Here is a 21289-nt window from a genome sequence, read left to right as displayed (position 1 = left end):
CGCTCAGTAAGGAGAAGGATAGGCTACTTCTGCCCAATGCTCAGTAAGGAGAAGGATAGGCTACTTCTGCCCAATGCTCAGTAAGGAGAAGGATAGGCTACTTCTGCCCAATGCTCAGTAAGGAGAAGGATAGGCTACTTCTGCCCAATGCTCAGTAAGGAGAAGGATAGGCTACTTCTGCCCAATGCTCAGTAAGGAGAAGGATACACTACTTCTGCCCAATGCTCAGTAAGGAGAAGGATAGGCTACTTCTGCCCAATGCTCAGTAAGGAGAAGGACAGGCTACTTCTGCCCAATGCTCAGTAAGGAGAAGGATAGGCTACTTCTGCCCAATGCTCAGTAAGGAGAAGGACAGGCTACTTCTGCCCAATGCTCAGTAAGGAGAAGGATAGGCTACTTCTGCCCAATGCTCAGTAAGGAGAAGGATAGGCTACTTCTGCCCAATGCTCAGTAAGGAGAAGGATAGGCTACTTCTGCCCAATGCTCAGTAAGGAGAAGGATAGGCTACTTCTGCCCAATGCTCAGTAAGGAGAAGGACAGGCTACTTCTGCCCAATGCTCAGTAAGGAGAAGGATAGGCTACTTCTGCCCAATGCTCAGTAAGGAGAAGGATAGGCTACTTCTGCCCAATGCTCAGTAAGGAGAAGGATAGGCTACTTCTGCCCAATGCTCAGTAAGGAGAAGGATAGGCTACTTCTGCCCAACGCTCAGTAAGGAGAAGGATAGGCTACTTCTGCCCAACGCTCAGTAAGGAGAAGGATAGGCTACTTCTGCCCAACGCTCAGTAAGGAGAAGGATAGGCTACTTCTGCCCAACGCTCAGTAAGGAGAAGGATAGGCTACTTCTGCCCGATGCTCAGTAAGGAGAAGGATAGGCTACTTCTGCCCAACGCTCAGTAAGGAGAAGGATAGGCTACTTCTGCCCGATGCTCAGTAAGGAGAAGGACAGGCTACTTCTGCCCAATGCTCAGTAAGGAGAAGGACAGGCTACTTCTGCCCAATGCTCAGTAAGGAGAAGGATAGGCTACTTCTGCCCAATGCTCAGTAAGGAGAAGGATAGGCTACTTCTGCCCAATGCTCAGTAAGGAGAAGGATAGGCTACTTCTGCCCAATGCTCAGTAAGGAGAAGGATAGGCTACTTCTGCCCAATGCTCAGTAAGGAGAAGGATAGGCTACTTCTGCCCAATGCTCAGTAAGGAGAAGGATAGGCTACTTCTGCCCAATGCTCAGTAAGGAGAAGGATAGGCTACTTCTGCCCAATGCTCAGTAAGGAGAAGGATAGGCTACTTCTGCCCAATGCTCAGTAAGGAGAAGGATAGGCTACTTCTGCCCAATGCTCAGTAAGGAGAAGGATACGCTACTTCTGCCCAATGCTCAGTAAGGAGAAGGATAGGCTACTTCTGCCCAATGCTCAGTAAGGAGAAGGATAGGCTACTTCTGCCCAATGCTCAGTAAGGAGAAGGATAGGCTACTTCTGCCCAATGCTCAGTAAGGAGAAGGACAGGCTACTTCTGCCCAATGCTCAGTAAGGAGAAGGATAGGCTACTTCTGCCCAATGCTCAGTAAGGAGAAGGATACGCTACTTCTGCCCAATGCTCAGTAAGGAGAAGGATAGGCTACTTCTGCCCAATGCTCAGTAAGGAGAAGGATAGGCTACTTCTGCCCAATGCTCAGTAAGGAGAAGGATAGGCTACTTCTGCCCAATGCTCAGTAAGGAGAAGGACAGGCTACTTCTGCCCAATGCTCAGTAAGGAGAAGGATACGCTACTTCTGCCCAACGCTCAGTAAGGAGAAGGATAGGCTACTTCTGCCCAATGCTCAGTAAGGAGAAGGATAGGCTACTTCTGCCCAATGCTCAGTAAGGAGAAGGATAGGCTACTTCTGCCCAATGCTCAGTAAGGAGAAGGATAGGCTACTTCTGCCCAATGCTCAGTAAGGAGAAGGATAGGCTACTTCTGCCCAATGCTCAGTAAGGAGAAGGATACACTACTTCTGCCCAATGCTCAGTAAGGAGAAGGATAGGCTACTTCTGCCCAATGCTCAGTAAGGAGAAGGACAGGCTACTTCTGCCCAATGCTCAGTAAGGAGAAGGATAGGCTACTTCTGCCCAATGCTCAGTAAGGAGAAGGACAGGCTACTTCTGCCCAATGCTCAGTAAGGAGAAGGATAGGCTACTTCTGCCCAATGCTCAGTAAGGAGAAGGATAGGCTACTTCTGCCCAATGCTCAGTAAGGAGAAGGATAGGCTACTTCTGCCCAATGCTCAGTAAGGAGAAGGATAGGCTACTTCTGCCCAATGCTCAGTAAGGAGAAGGATAGGCTACTTCTGCCCAACGCTCAGTAAGGAGAAGGATAGGCTACTTCTGCCCAATGCTCAGTAAGGAGAAGGATAGGCTACTTCTGCCCAATGCTCAGTAAGGAGAAGGACAGGCTACTTCTGCCCAATGCTCAGTAAGGAGAAGGACAGGCTACTTCCGCCCAATGCTCAGTAAGGAGAAGGATAGGCTACTTCTGCCCAATGCTCAGTAAGAAGGATAGGCTACTTCTGCCCAATGCTCAGTAAGGAGAAGGATAGGCTACTTCTGCCCAATGCTCAGTAAGGAGAAGGATAGGCTACTTCTGCCCAATGCTCAGTAAGGAGAAGGATAGGCTACTTCTGCCCAATGCTCAGTAAGGAGAAGGATAGGCTACTTCTGCCCAATGCTCAGTAAGGAGAAGGACAGGCTACTTCTGCCCAATGCTCAGTAAGGAGAAGGATAGGCTAGTTCTGCCCAATGCTCAGTAAGGAGAAGGATAGGCTACTTCTGCCCAACGCTCAGTAAGGAGAAGGACAGGCTACTTCTGCCCAATGCTCAGTAAGGAGAAGGATAGGCTACTTCTGCCCAATGCTCAGTAAGGAGAAGGATAGGCTACTTCTGCCCAATGCTCAGTAAGGAGAAGGATAGGCTACTTCTGTCCAATGCTCAGTAAGGAGAAGGATAGGCTACTTCTGTCCAATGCTCAGTAAGGAGAAGGATAGGCTACTTCTGCCCAATGCTCAGTAAGGAGAAGGATAGGCTACTTCTGTCCAATGCTCAGTAAGGAGAAGGATAGGCTACTTCTGTCCAATGCTCAGTAAGGAGAAGGATAGGCTACTTCTGTCCAATGCTCAGTAAGGAGAAGGACAGGCTACTTCTGCCCAATGCTCAGTAAGGAGAAGGACAGGCTACTTCTGCCCAATGCTCAGTAAGGAGAAGGATACGCTACTTCTGCCCAATGCTCAGTAAGGAGAAGGATAGGCTACTTCTGCCCAATGCTCAGTAAGGAGAAGGATAGGCTACTTCTGCCCAATGCTCAGTAAGGAGGAGGATAGGCTACTTCTGCCCGATGCTCAGTAAGGAGAAGGATAGGCTACTTCTGCCCAATGCTCAGTAAGGAGAAGGATAGGCTACTTCTGCCCAACGCTCAGTAAGGAGAAGGATAGGCTACTTCTGCCCAACGCTCAGTAAGGAGAAGGATAGGCTACTTCTGCCCAACGCTCAGTAAGGAGAAGGATAGGCTACTTCTGCCCAACGCTCAGTAAGGAGAAGGATAGGCTACTTCTGCCCAATGCTCAGTAAGGAGAAGGATAGGCTACTTCTGCCCAATGCTCAGTAAGGAGAAGGATACGCTACTTCTGCCCAATGCTCAGTAAGGAGAAGGACAGGCTACTTCTGCCCAATGCTCAGTAAGGAGAAGGATAGGCTACTTCTGCCCAATGCTCAGTAAGGAGAAGGATAGGCTACTTCTGCCCAATGCTCAGTAAGGAGAAGGATACGCTACTTCTGCCCAACGCTCAGTAAGGAGAAGGATACGCTACTTCTGCCCAACGCTCAGTAAGGAGAAGGACAGGCTACTTCTGCCCAATGCTCAGTAAGGAGAAGGATAGGCTACTTCTGTTCAACGCTCAGTAAGGAGAGGGATAGGCTACTTCTGCCCAATGCTCAGTAAGGAGAAGGATAGGCTACTTCTGCCCAATGCTCAGTAAGGAGAAGGATAGGCTACTTCTGCCCAATGCTCAGTAAGGAGAAGGATAGGCTACTTCTGCCCAATGCTCAGTAAGGAGAAGGATAGGCTACTTCTGCCCAATGCTCAGTAAGAAGGATAGGCTACTTCTGCCCAATGCTCAGTAAGGAGAAGGATAGGCTACTTCTGCCCAATGCTCAGTAAGGAGAAGGATAGGCTACTTCTGCCCAATGCTCAGTGAGGAGAAGGATAGGCTAGTTCTGCCCAATGCTCAGTAAGGAGAAGGATAGGCTACTTCTGCCCAATGCTCAGTAAGAAGGATAGGCTACTTCTGCCCAATGCTCAGTAAGGAGAAGGATAGGCTACTTCTGCCCAATGCTCAGTAAGGAGAAGGATAGGCTACTTCTGCCCAATGCTCAGTAAGGAGAAGGATAGGCTACTTCTGCCCAATGCTCAGTAAGGAGAAGGACAGGCTACTTCTGCCCAATGCTCAGTAAGGAGAAGGATAGGCTACTTCTGCCCAATGCTCAGTAAGGAGAAGGATAGGCTAGTTCTGCCCAATGCTCAGTAAGGAGAAGGATAGGCTACTTCTGCCCAACGCTCAGTAAGGAGAAGGACAGGCTACTTCTGCCCAATGCTCAGTAAGGAGAAGGATAGGCTACTTCTGCCCAATGCTCAGTAAGGAGAAGGATAGGCTACTTCTGCCCAATGCTCAGTAAGGAGAAGGATAGGCTACTTCTGTCCAATGCTCAGTAAGGAGAAGGATAGGCTACTTCTGTCCAATGCTCAGTAAGGAGAAGGATAGGCTACTTCTGCCCAATGCTCAGTAAGGAGAAGGATAGGCTACTTCTGTCCAATGCTCAGTAAGGAGAAGGATAGGCTACTTCTGTCCAATGCTCAGTAAGGAGAAGGATAGGCTACTTCTGTCCAATGCTCAGTAAGGAGAAGGACAGGCTACTTCTGCCCAATGCTCAGTAAGGAGAAGGACAGGCTACTTCTGCCCAATGCTCAGTAAGGAGAAGGATACGCTACTTCTGCCCAATGCTCAGTAAGGAGAAGGATAGGCTACTTCTGCCCAATGCTCAGTAAGGAGAAGGATAGGCTACTTCTGCCCAATGCTCAGTAAGGAGAAGGATAGGCTACTTCTGCCCGATGCTCAGTAAGGAGAAGGATAGGCTACTTCTGCCCAATGCTCAGTAAGGAGAAGGATAGGCTACTTCTGCCCAACGCTCAGTAAGGAGAAGGATAGGCTACTTCTGCCCAACGCTCAGTAAGGAGAAGGATAGGCTACTTCTGCCCAACGCTCAGTAAGGAGAAGGATAGGCTACTTCTGCCCAACGCTCAGTAAGGAGAAGGATAGGCTACTTCTGCCCAATGCTCAGTAAGGAGAAGGATAGGCTACTTCTGCCCAATGCTCAGTAAGGAGAAGGATACGCTACTTCTGCCCAATGCTCAGTAAGGAGAAGGACAGGCTACTTCTGCCCAATGCTCAGTAAGGAGAAGGATAGGCTACTTCTGCCCAATGCTCAGTAAGGAGAAGGATAGGCTACTTCTGCCCAATGCTCAGTAAGGAGAAGGATACGCTACTTCTGCCCAATGCTCAGTAAGGAGAAGGATACGCTACTTCTGCCCAACGCTCAGTAAGGAGAAGGATAGGCTACTTCTGCCCGATGCTCAGTAAGGAGAAGGATAGGCTACTTCTGCCCAATGCTCAGTAAGGAGAAGGATAGGCTACTTCTGCCCAATGCTCAGTAAGGAGAAGGATAGGCTACTTCTGCCCAATGCTCAGTAAGGAGAAGGACAGGCTACTTCTGCCCAATGCTCAGTAAGGAGAAGGATAGGCTACTTCTGCCCAATGCTCAGTAAGGAGAAGGATAGGCTACTTCTGCCCAATGCTCAGTAAGGAGAAGGATAGGCTACTTCTGCCCAACGCTCAGTAAGGAGAAGGATAGGCTACTTCTGCCCAATGCTCAGTAAGGAGAAGGACAGGCTACTTCTGCCCAATGCTCAGTAAGGAGAAGGATAGGCTACTTCTGCCCAATGCTCAGTAAGGAGAAGGATAGGCTACTTCTGCCCAATGCTCAGTAAGGAGAAGGATAGGCTACTTCTGCCCAACGCTCAGTAAGGAGAAGGATAGGCTACTTCTGCCCAATGCTCAGTAAGGAGAAGGACAGGCTACTTCTGCCCAATGCTCAGTAAGGAGAAGGATAGGCTACTTCTGCCCAATGCTCAGTAAGGAGAAGGATAGGCTACTTCTGCCCAATGCTCAGTAAGGAGAAGGATAGGCTACTTCTGCCCAATGCTCAGTAAGGAGAAGGATAGGCTACTTCTGCCCAATGCTCAGTAAGGAGAAGGATAGGCTACTTCTGCCCAATGCTCAGTAAGGAGAAGGATAGGCTACTTCTGCCCAATGCTCAGTAAGGAGAAGGATAGGCTACTTCTGCCCAATACTCAGTAAGGAGAAGGATAGGCTACTTCTGCCCAATGCTCAGTAAGGAGAAGGATAGGCTACTTCTGCCCAATGCTCAGTAAGGAGAAGGATAGGCTACTTCTGCCCAATGCTCAGTAAGGAGAAGGATAGGCTACTTCTGCCCAATGCTCAGTAAGGAGAAGGATAGGCTACTTCTGCCCAATGCTCAGTAAGGAGAAGGATAGGCTACTTCTGCCCAATGCTCAGTAAGGAGAAGGATAGGCTACTTCTGCCCAATGCTCAGTAAGGAGAAGGATAGGCTACTTCTGCCCAATGCTCAGTAAGGAGAAGGATAGGCTACTTCTGCCCAATGCTCAGTAAGGAGAAGGATAGGCTACTTCTGCCCAATGCTCAGTAAGGAGAAGGATAGGCTACTTCTGCCCAACGCTCAGTAAGGAGAAGGATAGGCTAGTTCTGCCCAATGCTCAGTAAGGAGAAGGACAGGCTACTTCTGCCCAATGCTCAGTAAGGAGAAGGACAGGCTACTTCTGCCCAATGCTCAGTAAGGAGAAGGATAGGCTACTTCTGCCCAATGCTCAGTAAGGAGAAGGATAGGCTACTTCTGCCCAATGCTCAGTAAGGAGAAGGACAGGCTACTTCTGCCCAATGCTCAGTAAGGAGAAGGATAGGCTACTTCTGCCCAATGCTCAGTAAGGAGAAGGATAGGCTACTTCTGCCCAATGCTCAGTAAGGAGAAGGATAGACTACTTCTGCCCAATGCTCAGTAAGGAGAAGGATAGGCTACTTCTGCCCAATGCTCAGTAAGGAGAAGGATAGGCTACTTCTGCCCAATGCTCAGTAAGGAGAAGGATAGGCTACTTCTGCCCAATGCTCAGTAAGGAGAAGGATACGCTACTTCTGCCCAATACTCAGTAAGGAGAAGGATAGGCTACTTCTGCCCAATGCTCAGTAAGGAGAAGGATAGGCTACTTCTGCCCAATGCTCAGTAAGGAGAAGGATACGCTACTTCTGCCCAATGCTCAGTAAGGAGAAGGATAGGCTACTTCTGCCCAATGCTCAGTAAGGAGAAGGATAGGCTACTTCTGCCCAATGCTCAGTAAGGAGAAGGATACGCTACTTCTGCCCAATGCTCAGTAAGGAGAAGGATAGGCTACTTCTGCCCAATGCTCAGTAAGGAGAAGGATAGGCTACTTCTGCCCAATGCTCAGTAAGGAGAAGGATAGGCTACTTCTGCCCAATGCTCAGTAAGGAGAAGGACAGGCTACTTCTGCCCAATGCTCAGTAAGGAGAAGGATAGGCTACTTCTGCCCAATGCTCAGTAAGGAGAAGGATAGGCTACTTCTGCCCAATGCTCAGTAAGGAGAAGGATAGGCTACTTCTGCCCAATGCTCAGTAAGGAGAAGGACAGGCTACTTCTGCCCAATGCTCAGTAAGGAGAAGGATAGGCTACTTCTGCCCAATGCTCAGTAAGGAGAAGGATAGGCTACTTCTGCCCAATGCTCAGTAAGGAGAAGGATAGGCTACTTCTGCCCAATGCTCAGTAAGGAGAAGGACAGGCTACTTCTGCCCAATGCTCAGTAAGGAGAAGGACAGGCTACTTCTGCCCAATGCTCAGTAAGGAGAAGGACAGGCTACTTCTGCCCAATGCTCAGTAAGGAGAAGGATACGCTACTTCTGCCCAATGCTCAGTAAGGAGAAGGATAGGCTACTTCTGCCCAATGCTCAGTAAGGAGAAGGACAGGCTACTTCTGCCCAATGCTCAGTAAGGAGAAGGATAGGCTACTTCTGCCCAATGCTCAGTAAGGAGAAGGATACGCTACTTCTGCCCAATGCTCAGTAAGGAGAAGGATAGGCTACTTCTGCCCAATGCTCAGTAAGGAGAAGGATACGCTACTTCTGCCCAATGCTCAGTAAGGAGAAGGATAGGCTACTTCTGCCCAATGCTCAGTAAGGAGAAGGATAGGCTACTTCTGCCCAATGCTCAGTAAGGAGAAGGATAGGCTACTTCTGCCCAATGCTCAGTAAGGAGAAGGATAGGCTACTTCTGCCCAATGCTCAGTAAGGAGAAGGATAGGCTACTTCTGCCCAATGCTCAGTAAGGAGAAGGATAGGCTACTTCTGCCCAATGCTCAGTAAGGAGAAGGACAGGCTACTTCTGCCCAATGCTCAGTAAGGAGAAGGATAGGCTACTTCTGCCCAATGCTCAGTAAGGAGAAGGATAGGCTACTTCTGCCCAATGCTCAGTAAGGAGAAGGATAGGCTACTTCTGCCCAACGCTCAGTAAGGAGAAGGATAGGCTACTTCTGCCCAACGCTCAGTAAGGAGAAGGATAGGCTAGTTCTGCCCAATGCTCAGTAAGGAGAAGGATAGGCTACTTCTGCCCAATGCTCAGTAAGGAGAAGGATAGGCTACTTCTGCCCAATGCTCAGTAAGGAGAAGGATAGGCTACTTCTGCCCAATGCTCAGTAAGGAGAAGGATAGGCTAGTTCTGCCCAATGCTCAGTAAGGAGAAGGATAGGCTAGTTCTGCCCAATGCTCAGTAAGGAGAAGGATAGGCTAGTTCTGCCCAATGCTCAGTAAGGAGAAGGACAGGCTAGTTCTGCCCAATGCTCAGTAAGGAGAAGGATAGGCTACTTCTGCCCAATGCTCAGTAAGGAGAAGGATAGGCTACTTCTGCCCAATGCTCAGTAAGGAGAAGGATAGGCTACTTCTGCCCAATGCTCAGTAAGGAGAAGGACAGGCTAGTTCTGCCCAATGCTCAGTAAGGAGAAGGACAGGCTACTTCTGCCCAATGCTCAGTAAGGAGAAGGACAGGCTACTTCTGCCCAATGCTCAGTAAGGAGAAGGATACACTACTTCTGCCCAATGCTCAGTAAGGAGAAGGACATCTCAAGGAGGTCTATTTATATAAATTTTGAAGTGAATGTCAGATGAGGCCCAAATAACTTGAGTGTAACAAACAAACATTTCAATCTACACCAAATGTAAATGTGCATTTCTAAACCGAGGATTATAATTTTATTGCTCTTAAAACATGAGAAACGTTGTACAGACAGAAGAACACAGTGAAGACAAGATTATTGACAAATAAATAAAAGTAAATAAATAAGTGCCAACAAACACAATGGAATAGGCCATGGAACATAGGTCCATTATGTTATGGAACAGAGACATATTCACAGTTTGGCAACAATGCAACTCAACAATGACAACCACACAAAATATTTCTATATTAGCATTAGGTCAAAAACAAAATGTTTGAAAACATTTCCAGGTGGTCATGATGAGAGAATGCCGTTTGATACTGTAAATATTTAGTTTTTATAAAAATAAACATGTCCCATGCTTTATACTCATTATATAGTCTTAAAATATACGTTTTTGCTATTAGTTTTCTATGGAACATAACTACTATAAATAATACGGTACAGACATGTTTTCTATTTTTTTTTACAAAACAGTGAAGAATTTGGAACCAATCTTCACATTGTCAGTTAGTGGGATAATTTAAAATGTTTTCCTGGCTCACAAATATTCCAACCGTTTTACAATATTTACATCTCAAGTGTAGAATAATACAACTCCGCGTAAAGAATGTCCATTGCAAAACATTACTGCAGTAAGTAGCCTCCTCATATTTTTGTGGATGTATATTCTTTCTTTCTCACTTCAATAAAACTAGTAGTAACACTGAATCTGCCACCACCATTGGTAACGGGACCGTTTCTACTTCTTGTATCTTCAAGAAGACATGTAGAATTGGGGAAACATGCGAGACAGTAGTGCAGTGAAAGAAAACTCATGGTATGAACAGTACTTTAATGTCAGAGTCTGAATAGTTTCAGTTTCGGGTTGAGGTTAGCAATATGCTGTTTGATCTCCGTGGTTTGACAACAGGATGAGACAGGAAGCCGTTTTCAGACAGAAAACACAGGTGTCAGTTTTATTAAAATACATAGAAAACTACTTTGTGTGTGTGATTTATATATATATCTCCTGTATTGTGTGATTTATATATATCTCCTGTATTGTGTGATTTATATATATATCTCCTGTATTGTGTGATTTATATATATATCTCCTGTATTGTGTGATTTATATATATATCTCCTGTATTGCACAATGGACAACAGCACATAGAGAGCAAAAAGTATAAACCCATTGAATTGTTTGTGACACAAAATCCTGTAAAATTATTTTAGAGAAGAATATAGCAACTTGAATCTCTTATAAGATGAAATAGTTTATAAAACTGAAGGTGTATGATGTGACGTTTGTTTTCTAGCTCAATGTTCAGTAGGCTGAATGTAAACAAAACATAGATCAACTTAGATCATGTGTGAGCAGGAGCAAATGCTGAAGGTTGTGCAAAAGTCTAAGGCTAAGTTTGCTAAAGTGGATCTCCCATATACCTCATCTCGTTTACAAGAGGCGAGGTGCAGATTTCATGTGGATTGTGATCGTTGTGTGTGAGAGCGTGTGAGAGTGTGTGTACTGTGTGTGTGTGTCTCAAACCAAGACAGCAATGTGAGGTTTACTACAATTTATACAGTAGAGCGGGGCTGCCTTCCTTCATGAAGAACATTGATCCTACCCAGCTGATTGGTTAGCCGCTAGTGAGTTAGCGTTTCTGCTACATCTGCCCCAACCTGTGGTGTTATTCTACAGGTGAGTAAATGGGCCCCATGTCTGTTTTATAGCAACCCAATTCAAATGTGTGGATTTTACAATCTCGCAGAGGTACCATTTTCAACATTGTGAATGTGATGTATGTGATATTGTTGAGGTGTATGTCATGATACTTTCCAGATGACCAACATAACTCATTCTGTGACAACAGTTAGAAATGTAACAAACAAACACGTCAACTACTTACCCAGGCTTTGGACTACCTAATTCACAGAATTCGCTACTTTGACATTCTCTGTGGTATTTTTGCCCAAAGCACATTAAAATGTCTTGAGATTTATTACAGGTGTATTACTCTTTATATTTGTTATACTCAAATTCATTTTAGATATTATTTTCATTATATTTATTCTCCACAAAATGGTATACTTTGCTAAAAAGATACAACTCAAATATACATCGAAAAGAATGAGAAGGATCTTTGAAATGTGAGAGTTGACATGGAGGAGTGGTTAGCCCTGTTTTTGACCCAGCGTTTCAGAGGTGTAGGTGCAGGCACCTTTTGTACAGCGGTGCCCAAGCGTTTGTCTTTTATGCTAGAACACTACAGGGCCACTCTGCAACTGCCACAGCCCCTGGAAACGCATCATGGAGCAGTTGCATTGTGATGGATGGATCATTGCATGTCCTGTAAACAATAAATAACTCATGGACGTTGAGAGTGTGGTCCCAGCCACCCACACTCCCAACTGTCATAAATAATTATTCACTAACTTCCCCCAACTTTGTCTCTACTGGGCGGGCAGAGTTTTCATTGGGCGAGAGAGGGAGCCCATGTTAGTGGTGGTTGTAGTAACTAGGGGACTCACGCTCTTGTTAGGCAGACTACTGGAGTGGCCCATAGCATCCTCGGCTGCACGCAACAACAAAGTGTAATTGATAGCAACCTCTTCAACCTTCCGCAGCAGCTGCAGCCTTTGGGCCTCTGAACGCACCCCTCTAACCAGCTTGATGAAGGTCTGAGTCAGTTCGCAGAGGACCAGGAAGCTGGCCGTAACAACGCTCAGCATGCGCGTGGGGCTCTTCTCGACGCTCGCCACCCGTCTGCACGCCGCCCTGAACTCCTTGAAGCGCACCGCCAGCTCCTGCTTGTACTCGGCGATCCGGGACGGTTGGAGGCGTGATTCGTTATCCACCTGGGGAACGTTAGCGCACTGTCGCAGGATGGCTAGCAGCTCATTAGCATCCAGCTGGGCGTTGAGGAAACCGTCCGGCAGGCTGAACGTTTGCCCTTGCAGGGACTGGACCCTCGCCAGGCTACCCTCCAGAGTCCCGCAGGCCCGGAGGTCAATCTCCTGTGTCTGCGGTTCCTCTTCTTCTTCCTCTTCCTCTATTTCTTCCTCCTCCCCGCTGCAGCCCTCAGCGTGGAGAACCTGGAGGGTTTTGCTGATGACGGGCAAGGTCTGAGAGTCCAGCTGCATCCCAGGCAGGACCTGGAGGGGGATGGAGTAGGAAAGCTCTTCTTTCTCACTGCTCTCGTCCGCCTCCTCACATTTCCTGTAGCAGAAACAGAAGGAGCAGCACTTCTCCCTGTCGTCACTGTCCTCGCTAGGCAGCCCCAGCAGCATCTCAGTCGGTGCCCCCTCTTTGCTCTCCCGCAGAAGCTCTTCTCCCTGGACGAAGAACACTCCTTTCTTCCCCTTCGCGGCTGCAGCAGCCGTGTGAGTTTGAGTTTGATTGTGAACAGGCTCCACGGGCGTTGGAAGCCTCAGTCCTGTGGCCCTCACTCGCTCCATCTCCTTCTCCAGGCTCTTGGCTTTGGGTTTGACCTCGGCGTACAGTGGCGTGCCTTCAGCGTTGTCCACCTCCCCGATGCTATACCGCCTCTGGAGCTTCTTGTACTGCGGAGCGCCCATGCAGTCTGGTGTGCGAGAGGTACAGGTGGGCAAGCAGGAAGCCTGCTCCCCCCTAGGTTCCCGTGACTCCAGACTGGTCGAGCGGATTCGGGTGGTTTTGATCTCTAAGGTCTGAGGTCTCCTCGGACCTCCCTGGGAGTGAGGGGTTTTGGAGGTCGCTGGAGGGGTCTTGGAGAGGGATCTCTCTCTGCCTCTATGCTGCTGTGGCTCCGCAGTTGAGCCGACCGGTGTATCAGGCAGTCGGATGCCTCTGCACATCCTCTTGCAGTCACAGCTGCGGCGTTGCTCTCGGGAGATGCCAGGGGCTTTTAGCACAGGACTTGTACGGAGCTGGCAAGCACAGGGGGTGCCTGAGGGGACTGGCGAGGACCCCTGGGGTAGGTACTCTCCCCCGGATGACTTGGGCTTCAGAAGTTCTTCCAGGAACTCTAACTCGTACTGCCGGACCTTCTGGAGCTGGGCTCTGCGCTCGTCAGTCTCCCGCCGAATCCGAGCTGGGAATGTGGCTGATAGGAGGTTCTTGATACTGAGGAAGGGGGCGCTACGCTGGGCCTTCCCTTTACCACCACCCTGCTTCTTGCTGTCGGCAGATGGAAAAGTGGAGACCTTGTCCACAGAGCAGGTAGGGTGTGTGGAGTCTCCCAGGAGAGATAATGTCTTCGAGGGGCATTTCTGTGGCTCAGCTTGAGCTTTACCCTGGGACCTCTCTGCCTTGGCCTCTGCTGCTTCCTTCCTCTCAGCTTTCACAGGTATGTGTGGGGACTGGGAGTACTTTGTTGGAACCTGGGGGCTGGGCTTGACCAAGACGGGGTCTGCTCCTGCTCCTCCTGCTGCTCTCACTGCGATCTCTTTGCTGCTAGCCAGTTGGAGGCCTTTGGCCCGAAGACGCTCATCGTCTGTTGGGGAAGAGGAATGGAACACCACCACCTTCTGGGATTGTGGATCCTTCGGTCTTAGCTGTGGCCCGGGTTCTCTCACTGGGCACGTGCAGAATAGGTCATCAACTGGCAGGAGGTCATTAGAGCTTGAAGGCTTGATGGTCTCGCTAGAGGCAGTCTCGGCATCTTGGCACATGTTTGTGGGGCAAATCTTGGCGGAGGCAGTTATGTCTACAGCTAAGAGAATAGGTAAGGCTTTGTTGGTAGGGTCCGGACTCAGAGGCGCAGACTTTTTCCCCTTGATCCCTGCAGAGAGATTGGGGCTTAGTTTTCCCACAGTAGAACAGGGTGACCTTTGATCCTTGCCGACCTTTGGTGCCTGCCCTGGATCGGACACTTTCAGCTCCTCAGGTGACTTTGCAGGATGGTCTTGGGTGCACGCTTTGGTAGGCTCTGATTTTGCCTTCTTACCTTCACTCGGTTCACTCTGCGATGGGTCTTGGGTAACGTTACTCCCCTGCTTCACTGAGCTGAGACCTGGACTGGCAGTCTCCTTAGCAGGGCTGAGCTTTAGGGGAACAGTCTTACTGAGGGTCACTGGCTTCGAGGGGCAGCTGCCGCGGATCTGACCCATGGAGAACGCACCACCCTCTATAGTCTGGGTGGTGCAGCCGGGTATGGCCAAGGGGAAGTCCCTGCGACTGAAGATACGCTCCTTGTTGATATGGTGGGCCAGCAGGTAGGCCTGGTTCTGGTGCTGCTTCATGGCCGACACCATCTCTGAGACGTCTGTCAGCTCGGAGGAGTTGGTCTCGTGCCCTGAGTCCAACGATGACTCAGGCGTAATGGCCGCCAACACGATCAACCCTACGGAAAGAAGGAAACACAAGACACTATCAGGGTCACGAGGAAGACATGAAATATCACAGACAGGTGGAAAGCAGTCATTGATTGTGCAAAGATGGCACATCAAATATACTGTTTATAAGTACTAACTCATCAAAATCCCTTGATGTTTATTTTAAAGCTCTGCTAACCGTCTGTGAGTAAAACCTTGTTTTGCATCAAATTGAATTTGAATCAAGACTGAGGGAACACTTGTGTTTCTCTCACTATCAAAATATACAGCACAAGAGACTTTGTTCAGTGTCAAGCAGTGTTCTGTAAAACAACACGTCAAAACCTAGTCTTTTGTCTCTGTTTTGGGATGCTAACGCTTTGAACTTGCATTATGCTATCAAGCCAGGCTCAATTCATCGGGGCGTGGACTCTACCAGGTGTTTGAAAGTGTTCCACATGGATGTTGACTCCAATGTTTCCCACAGTTGTTCACACAGGAAACTGTTGAGTTTGAAAAACCCAGCAACATTGCAATTTTCGACAGATAATAGGTGCGCTTAGCACCTATTACCATACCCTGTTCAAAGGCACTTAAATATTTTGTCTTCCCCATTCATCCTCTGAATAACACACATACAAAGTCCATGCCTCAATTGTCTCAAGGCATAAAAATCCTTCTTTAACCTCTCCTCCCCTTCATCTACACTGAAGTGTAGAAAACATTAGGAACACCTGCTCTTTCCATGACATAGACCGACCAGGTGAAAACTATGATCCCTTATTGATGTCACTTGTTAAATCCACTCAAATCATTGTAGATGAAGGGGAGGAGACAATTGAGATATTTTTTAAATATATTTTTCATTTAACCTTTATTTAACTAGGCAAGTCAGTTAAGAACAAATTCTTATTTACAATGACGGCCTACACACATGGATAGACATGGATAGTGTATGTGCATCATTCAGAGGGTGAACAAAAGATTCAAGTGCCTTTGATCAGGATATGGTAGTAGGTGCCAGATGCACCGGTTTGAGTGTGTCAAGAACTACAAAGTTGCTGGATTTTTCATGCTTAACAGTTTCCCGTGTGTATCAAGAATGGTCCATCACCCAAAGGACATCTAGCCAACTTGACACAACGTTGGGAAACATTGGAGTCAACATGGGCCAGCATCACTGTGGAACGCTTTCTACACCTTGTAGAGTTAATTCCTCTGCGAACTGAGGCTGTTCTGAGGGGAAACGGGGGTGCAACTCAATATTAGGATTGTGTTCCTAATATTCTGTACACCAAGTGTATAAAAACATTTCAAAGTGCCCTTAGTAGTCACTGAGCCCTAAAATGAACAATTAGCACTAAAAATAGCCCTTGTAGCATGACTCGGCATGTTGACCTGTGGTCTGAGCTGGCTGTTGGGGGTGATGGGGGAAATCCTCTGATGCAGCTAGGGCCTCCAGTGCCTGCAGAGTGGACACCAGAGCATCATCCAGCTCCTGGGCATGGTCCCGTACTGTCCTGGTGGCCACGTTGTCTATCAACGTCACCGGGACATCCTCTGGAGCCGGTACCACTTCCTTGGCAGAGCTGCAGCCTGCAGTTGCCCCAGTTATAGTGCTTGGACTGGTGATGGAGTTTGGGTTTGGTTGAGACTTCCGTCCTCTCTTGGAGTCGTCTTCATCCGAGCTGTTGTCCCTGAAGCCAGGCGGAGGGTCAGCAATGGCTGGCGGAGGAGGCTGCAGCTTTCTTCCTACTTCCTCCACCTCTTCTTCCTCTTCCTCTTCGTTCCCCGGCGGAGGCAGGGCCATGAGGTCTACTGCACCACCATCACGGGAGGCACAGGCGCTGGAGCAGTGCTTCGACGAGTTGCCGCTGCTTCCACCGTTTAAGGCCACTCCCTCTGCCCTCAACCTGGCCTTGCAGGAGTCACAGAAGAACCGTGTAGCTCGCTGGGACTGCCCCATGGTTTGGGCTCTGCTCCTGAAGACCACTGAGCTCTCCTGGACGGGGCTCTCTGGCCTCTCGCCGATCGTCTCCGTGCTCCGGGGGATTGGGTCAGACTTGGCACTGGGCCGCTCTGGTACCGCTTGGGAAATTAAGTTCTCATTGATGTCGAGCTCGGGTTCTGCCTGGATTTGGAGCTCCTGCAGCTGTTGTGGCTCCCGGAGATGGACGTGGCATAGACCCAGGTGTTGGGACTCTGCGGGCAGTGGGGCGGTCGCTGTCTTCTGAGACTGGGAACCTGGGTCCCTCGTATGGGATCTTTCCCTCTCGTCCCCTCGTCGGTCTCCACTAGGCACCGCTGTGACGCCAGAGCGTGGGTGGGCGTGGTGGGAACCTCTGTAATCTGAGGACAGAATTGTCAGAGCAATTGAGAGGCTGAGAGGTGAGGAATCGCATGGGAGGATGGAGTGGGTCCTTATGGGAAAATAGAGGAGAAGGCTGGTGGATGTTTTTCAGTGATGGATGCTGGAGACTGGAGTTGGAGGTTTGAGGTAAGTCTGGTGGGATGTTATGGGACGTAGCGGCCTTCCTCTCATGCAGGCACACCACCACAGCAGATGGAAACAGAGCTGTTTGAATATTACATGTATACTTGATTACAGAGATAAAAGCAAGGCAAAACCCCTGAAATGTTACCCTGTGCATGGAAAAGGGAGAGAATAGTCCAATGAAGATGAGACCTCAGGATGGAGATGGGAGGAGCGACAGCAGAGGTGATCGGTAGCTGTTGATATGGTTTAGGTCCGGATGCACAGATGCATTATGGAGAAGCAGGTGTCAGTCCAGTTGGATTGAGCAGAGTTGGTTGCAGTATAATGGTTTACATGCAATGCCTCACACTTCCAGACACACACAAAAACCTGTAAATGAAATCCTTGAGATGCAAACTGATATGGAGTCAATGGGGGCATTGGATGCTAAGTTTGAATTCTGAGTTTGTATGTTGAGTTTTATTGTTACAAAATGTAGGCAAAGCAAACAGTATGGAAATGATTTTAACCTTAAATGAAAAATACTTTCAGTTTTATCTAAAGCTAATAATAATGGATTCTCTGTAAGACTTCCCGAAAAACTAGACCTACAGAAACACCATGTGTACAAAAGTATGTGGACACCCCCTTCAAATTAGTGGATTCAGCTATTTTAGCCACACCCGTTGCTGACAGGTGTATAACATTGAGCACACAGCCATGCAATCTCCATAGACAAATTTTGGTAGTAGAATAGTCTTACTGAAGAGCTCAGTGACATTCAATGTGGCACCGTCATAGGATGTCACCTTTACAACAAGTCAGTTCATCAAATTTCATCCCTGCTAGAGCTGCCCCGGTCAACTGTAAGTGCTGTTATTGTGAAGTGGAAACATCTAGGAGCAACCACAGTTCAGCCTTGAAGTGGTAGGCCACACAAGCTCACAGAACGGGACCGCCGAAAGCTGAAGCAATGCCAAGCATCGTCTGGAGTGGTGTAAAGCTCGTCACCATTGGACTCTGGAGCAGTGGAAGCGTGTTTTCTGGCGGTCCGACCAACTCATCTGTGTTTGGCGGTGCCAGGAGAACGCTACCTGCCCCAATGCATAGTGCCAACTGTAAAGTTTGGTGGAGGAGGAATAATGGTCTGGGGCTGTTTATCATGGTTCGGGCTAGGCAATGAAGGGAAATCTTAAAGATACAGCATACAATGACATTCTAGACGATTATGTGCTTCCCACTTTGATTCAACAGTGTGGGAAAGGCCCTTTCCTGTTTCAGCATGACAATGTCCTCACTAATGCTCTTGGGGCTGAATGGATGCAAGTCCCCGCAGCAATGTTCCAACATCTAGTTGAAATCCAACTTCATATTAATGCCCATGATTTTGGAATGAGATATTCGACGGTGTCCACATACTTTTGGTCATGTAGTATAAATGTCTTAAACATCAACAGATATTGTGAATATGCAGTTTGCAGACTTGCAAGTCCTAATAAATCAAGGCGGTGACTACTAACATACCTGCCTTGATCATATAAGACTGACCAGGTGTCCGGTAGTAGATGGCTCGTTTGGGGTCCACAAACAGCTTGTAGTAGCCAGAGATGAGACAGGCGAAGTTACTGGCATCAGGCCACTCCATCAACAGGACCAGAGGCTGCAGGGGTGGATCATTAAGACTTAGATTCCTTTAATGTCAATTGTACACAAGGTCCAACAGAAATGTGTCTTCTGCTTTATCCAATAATGTAGATAGATTGGCTTTATCCCAGCCCCTCCGAAACACACACACACATTCATACACAGAGGTTGGAAAGGTTGGAGCAGGGATGGAGAGAAGTTAAGAGACCTCAACAAAGCACTTGACTGAATATTTAATATAATGGCCATACCGGTGCTTCAACTTGGTTTATGTTGCAGGTTTGATTGAATTTAATTTCATTTTAAAGGAATTCTTCTGTGCAGTGAAAATCTATGCTAGGTAGCATGGCCTACAAGTATGATGCAAGGATTTCTGGCAAGACAAACATATCTCATTCTATTGAGTTCCACCCTGAGCCTCATAATGTCCTTCTAGATCTATAGTTGTACATGTGTTCAATCTGTCATATACCTTGGCCTCATGTATGGCCACCTCTACGCGGGCAACGCCCTGGTTCTCCCGGTGCAGCTGTATCTTAGCAACGCGACTGAACTCTGTCAGAACCGTGGTCAGGTTGTTCTTTAGGTCGATCACATGACCGATGCCGTGCCGCGGACCCACCAGCAGCGTAGTGGCCGACTGCTTCTCATCCTGTGGATCAATCAGTCAGTAAATCAATCAATCAAACATAAACATGAGCTGTACGTTGACAAAAGAGAAATTCATCATAAAAGAGTGGGACTCATATATGATGTGGGAATACAAAATTGGAAAGTTCATAAGGGAATGGAATGGTAGGCCGTCATTGTAAATAAGAATTTGTTCATAACTGACTTGCCTAGTTAAATAAAGGTGAAATAAATAAATAAATGTTGCCATTACTAGTCCGACGGTGTGGAACAGCAAGCCTCCAAAGGGAGGAAGATCGTTGAGCACACGCATGTACTGCAGCTTTCCCTGGAGAGGAGGGACCTGTCAGTAGACACAACACAACACTCAAGGGCCCAGTCTCAATAGTCTCTAGTGGCTTCCTCTACTCGTCTCCTCGATCTGCACTAACGTTAAAGAACTGGACAGGTGAAATTAAAATCCTAGCTGGCATCCTTCATTATTGCTTTCACTTATCTTGTGATTTCAGATCAGTGGAGATGAAGGAGAAGAGACGAGGAGGAAAAGCCACTTAATATGGTTGAGATTCACCCAAGGACGACAAGACGGATGTGGTCGCCCTGTTGCTAGCTTCTACTAGTGAGATTCACCCAAGGATGACCATTGGATTTTATACTGCAATACTATACATGTCCTATTGGGGTCCCTGTTTAGCCATGTATTGAGGCACAAGCACACTTTAAATATGTATGGAACTCCACAGCCAGTCAAATCCAAAGATAAACTGCTTAACGGAGAGTGCAAGCCCTCAGATGAAAGGTAGGCTATACAATGAATCTGAATAACTTAGTGTTATAGCTATGCTGTATCTAGAGAATATTTACTGAAAGGAAGGTCATTGTGTGACAGAGAGGACAGATCACCTTATTGCCGGAGGGAGGCGGATGCTGATAGGTTTTGAGCAGCTGTGACAGGGTCTTACACACATTCTTCTCCTTGATGGTGGGAAGCAGAGTGAGGGGTAGGAAGGGTTCCAGACCCCACTCCTTCCTGGGGAGGGAGAGAGAGAGAAAGAGAGGTGGGAATAGAGAGGAGGGGGGAGAGTAGAGAGCAAGGGGAGAGAGGAAGAAAGAGAGAGAGAGACAGAGAGAGATGGTATACTCAGTCAGATGCTGACAGCTGTGGGACTGTATCTATATCTCATGGAGAGACCCCCAGGGAAGACTCGTGGGCTACGTCCCAAATGGCACCCTATTCCTTTATAGCCCTGTGGGCCCTGGTCAAAAGTAGTGCACAACATAGGGAATAGAATGCCAGTTGGGACGCAACCCAACGACTGCTCCTATTCTCTGTCACACTGCAGGATTGACAAGGCTACCCTCAGAGTCAGACTCAGACAGGAGGGAGAACACTGGCTCTACTCTGTCTGTGTGACTGAATGACTTGACTTGCAACGACTGTTATTTCATTGTATTCACTTGCCTATTATGTTTTTGTTGAACACACTGATTGTAAGTCGGTCTGGATAGTATCTGCTAAATTAGTCTGTCAGAGTGAATTAGTTATCAGAATTATCTACACTCAACAAAAATATAAACACATGCAACAATTTCAAAGATTTTACTGAGTTACAGTTCATATAAGGAAATCAGTAAATTTTTCATTAATTAGACCCTAATCTATGGATTTCACATGACTGGGAATACAGATATGCATCTGTTTGTCACAGATACATAAAAGATAGGGGCGTGGATCAGAAAACCAGTCAGTATCTGGCGTGACCACCATTTGCCTAATGCAGCGTGACACATCTCCTTCACATAGAGTTGATCAGGCTGTTGATTGTGGCCTGTGGAATGTTGTCCCACTCCTCTTCAATGGCTGTC

The 21289-nt window shown here is 47.8% G+C and overlaps 1 protein-coding gene across 1 annotated transcript in view; it reads right to left on the bottom strand.

Annotated features, from left to right (window-relative positions):
* Positions 1-9403: 9403 nt before the first annotated feature.
* The window catches only part of LOC109882840 (FERM and PDZ domain-containing protein 3), a 48337-nt gene continuing 36451 nt past the window's right edge, over positions 9404-21289 (bottom strand). The window contains exons 10-15 of the mRNA XM_031797264.1: positions 20327-20453; positions 19677-19766; positions 19266-19445; positions 18674-18809; positions 16072-17127; positions 9404-14702 (exon numbers count right to left, since the gene is read on the bottom strand). Of these exons, the coding sequence (XP_031653124.1) occupies positions 11833-14702; positions 16072-17127; positions 18674-18809; positions 19266-19445; positions 19677-19766; positions 20327-20453 (4459 nt within the window). The 3' untranslated portion in view covers positions 9404-11832. The remainder of the gene's footprint in view (positions 14703-16071; positions 17128-18673; positions 18810-19265; positions 19446-19676; positions 19767-20326; positions 20454-21289) is intronic.

Source organism: Oncorhynchus kisutch, linkage group LG19 (genome assembly GCF_002021735.2).
Source record: "Oncorhynchus kisutch isolate 150728-3 linkage group LG19, Okis_V2, whole genome shotgun sequence".
In the NCBI taxonomy this organism is placed as follows: domain Eukaryota; kingdom Metazoa; phylum Chordata; class Actinopteri; order Salmoniformes; family Salmonidae; genus Oncorhynchus; species Oncorhynchus kisutch.
The sequence above is the reverse complement of the archived record's forward strand: the minus strand, read 5'-3'. Positions and strand labels throughout refer to the sequence as shown.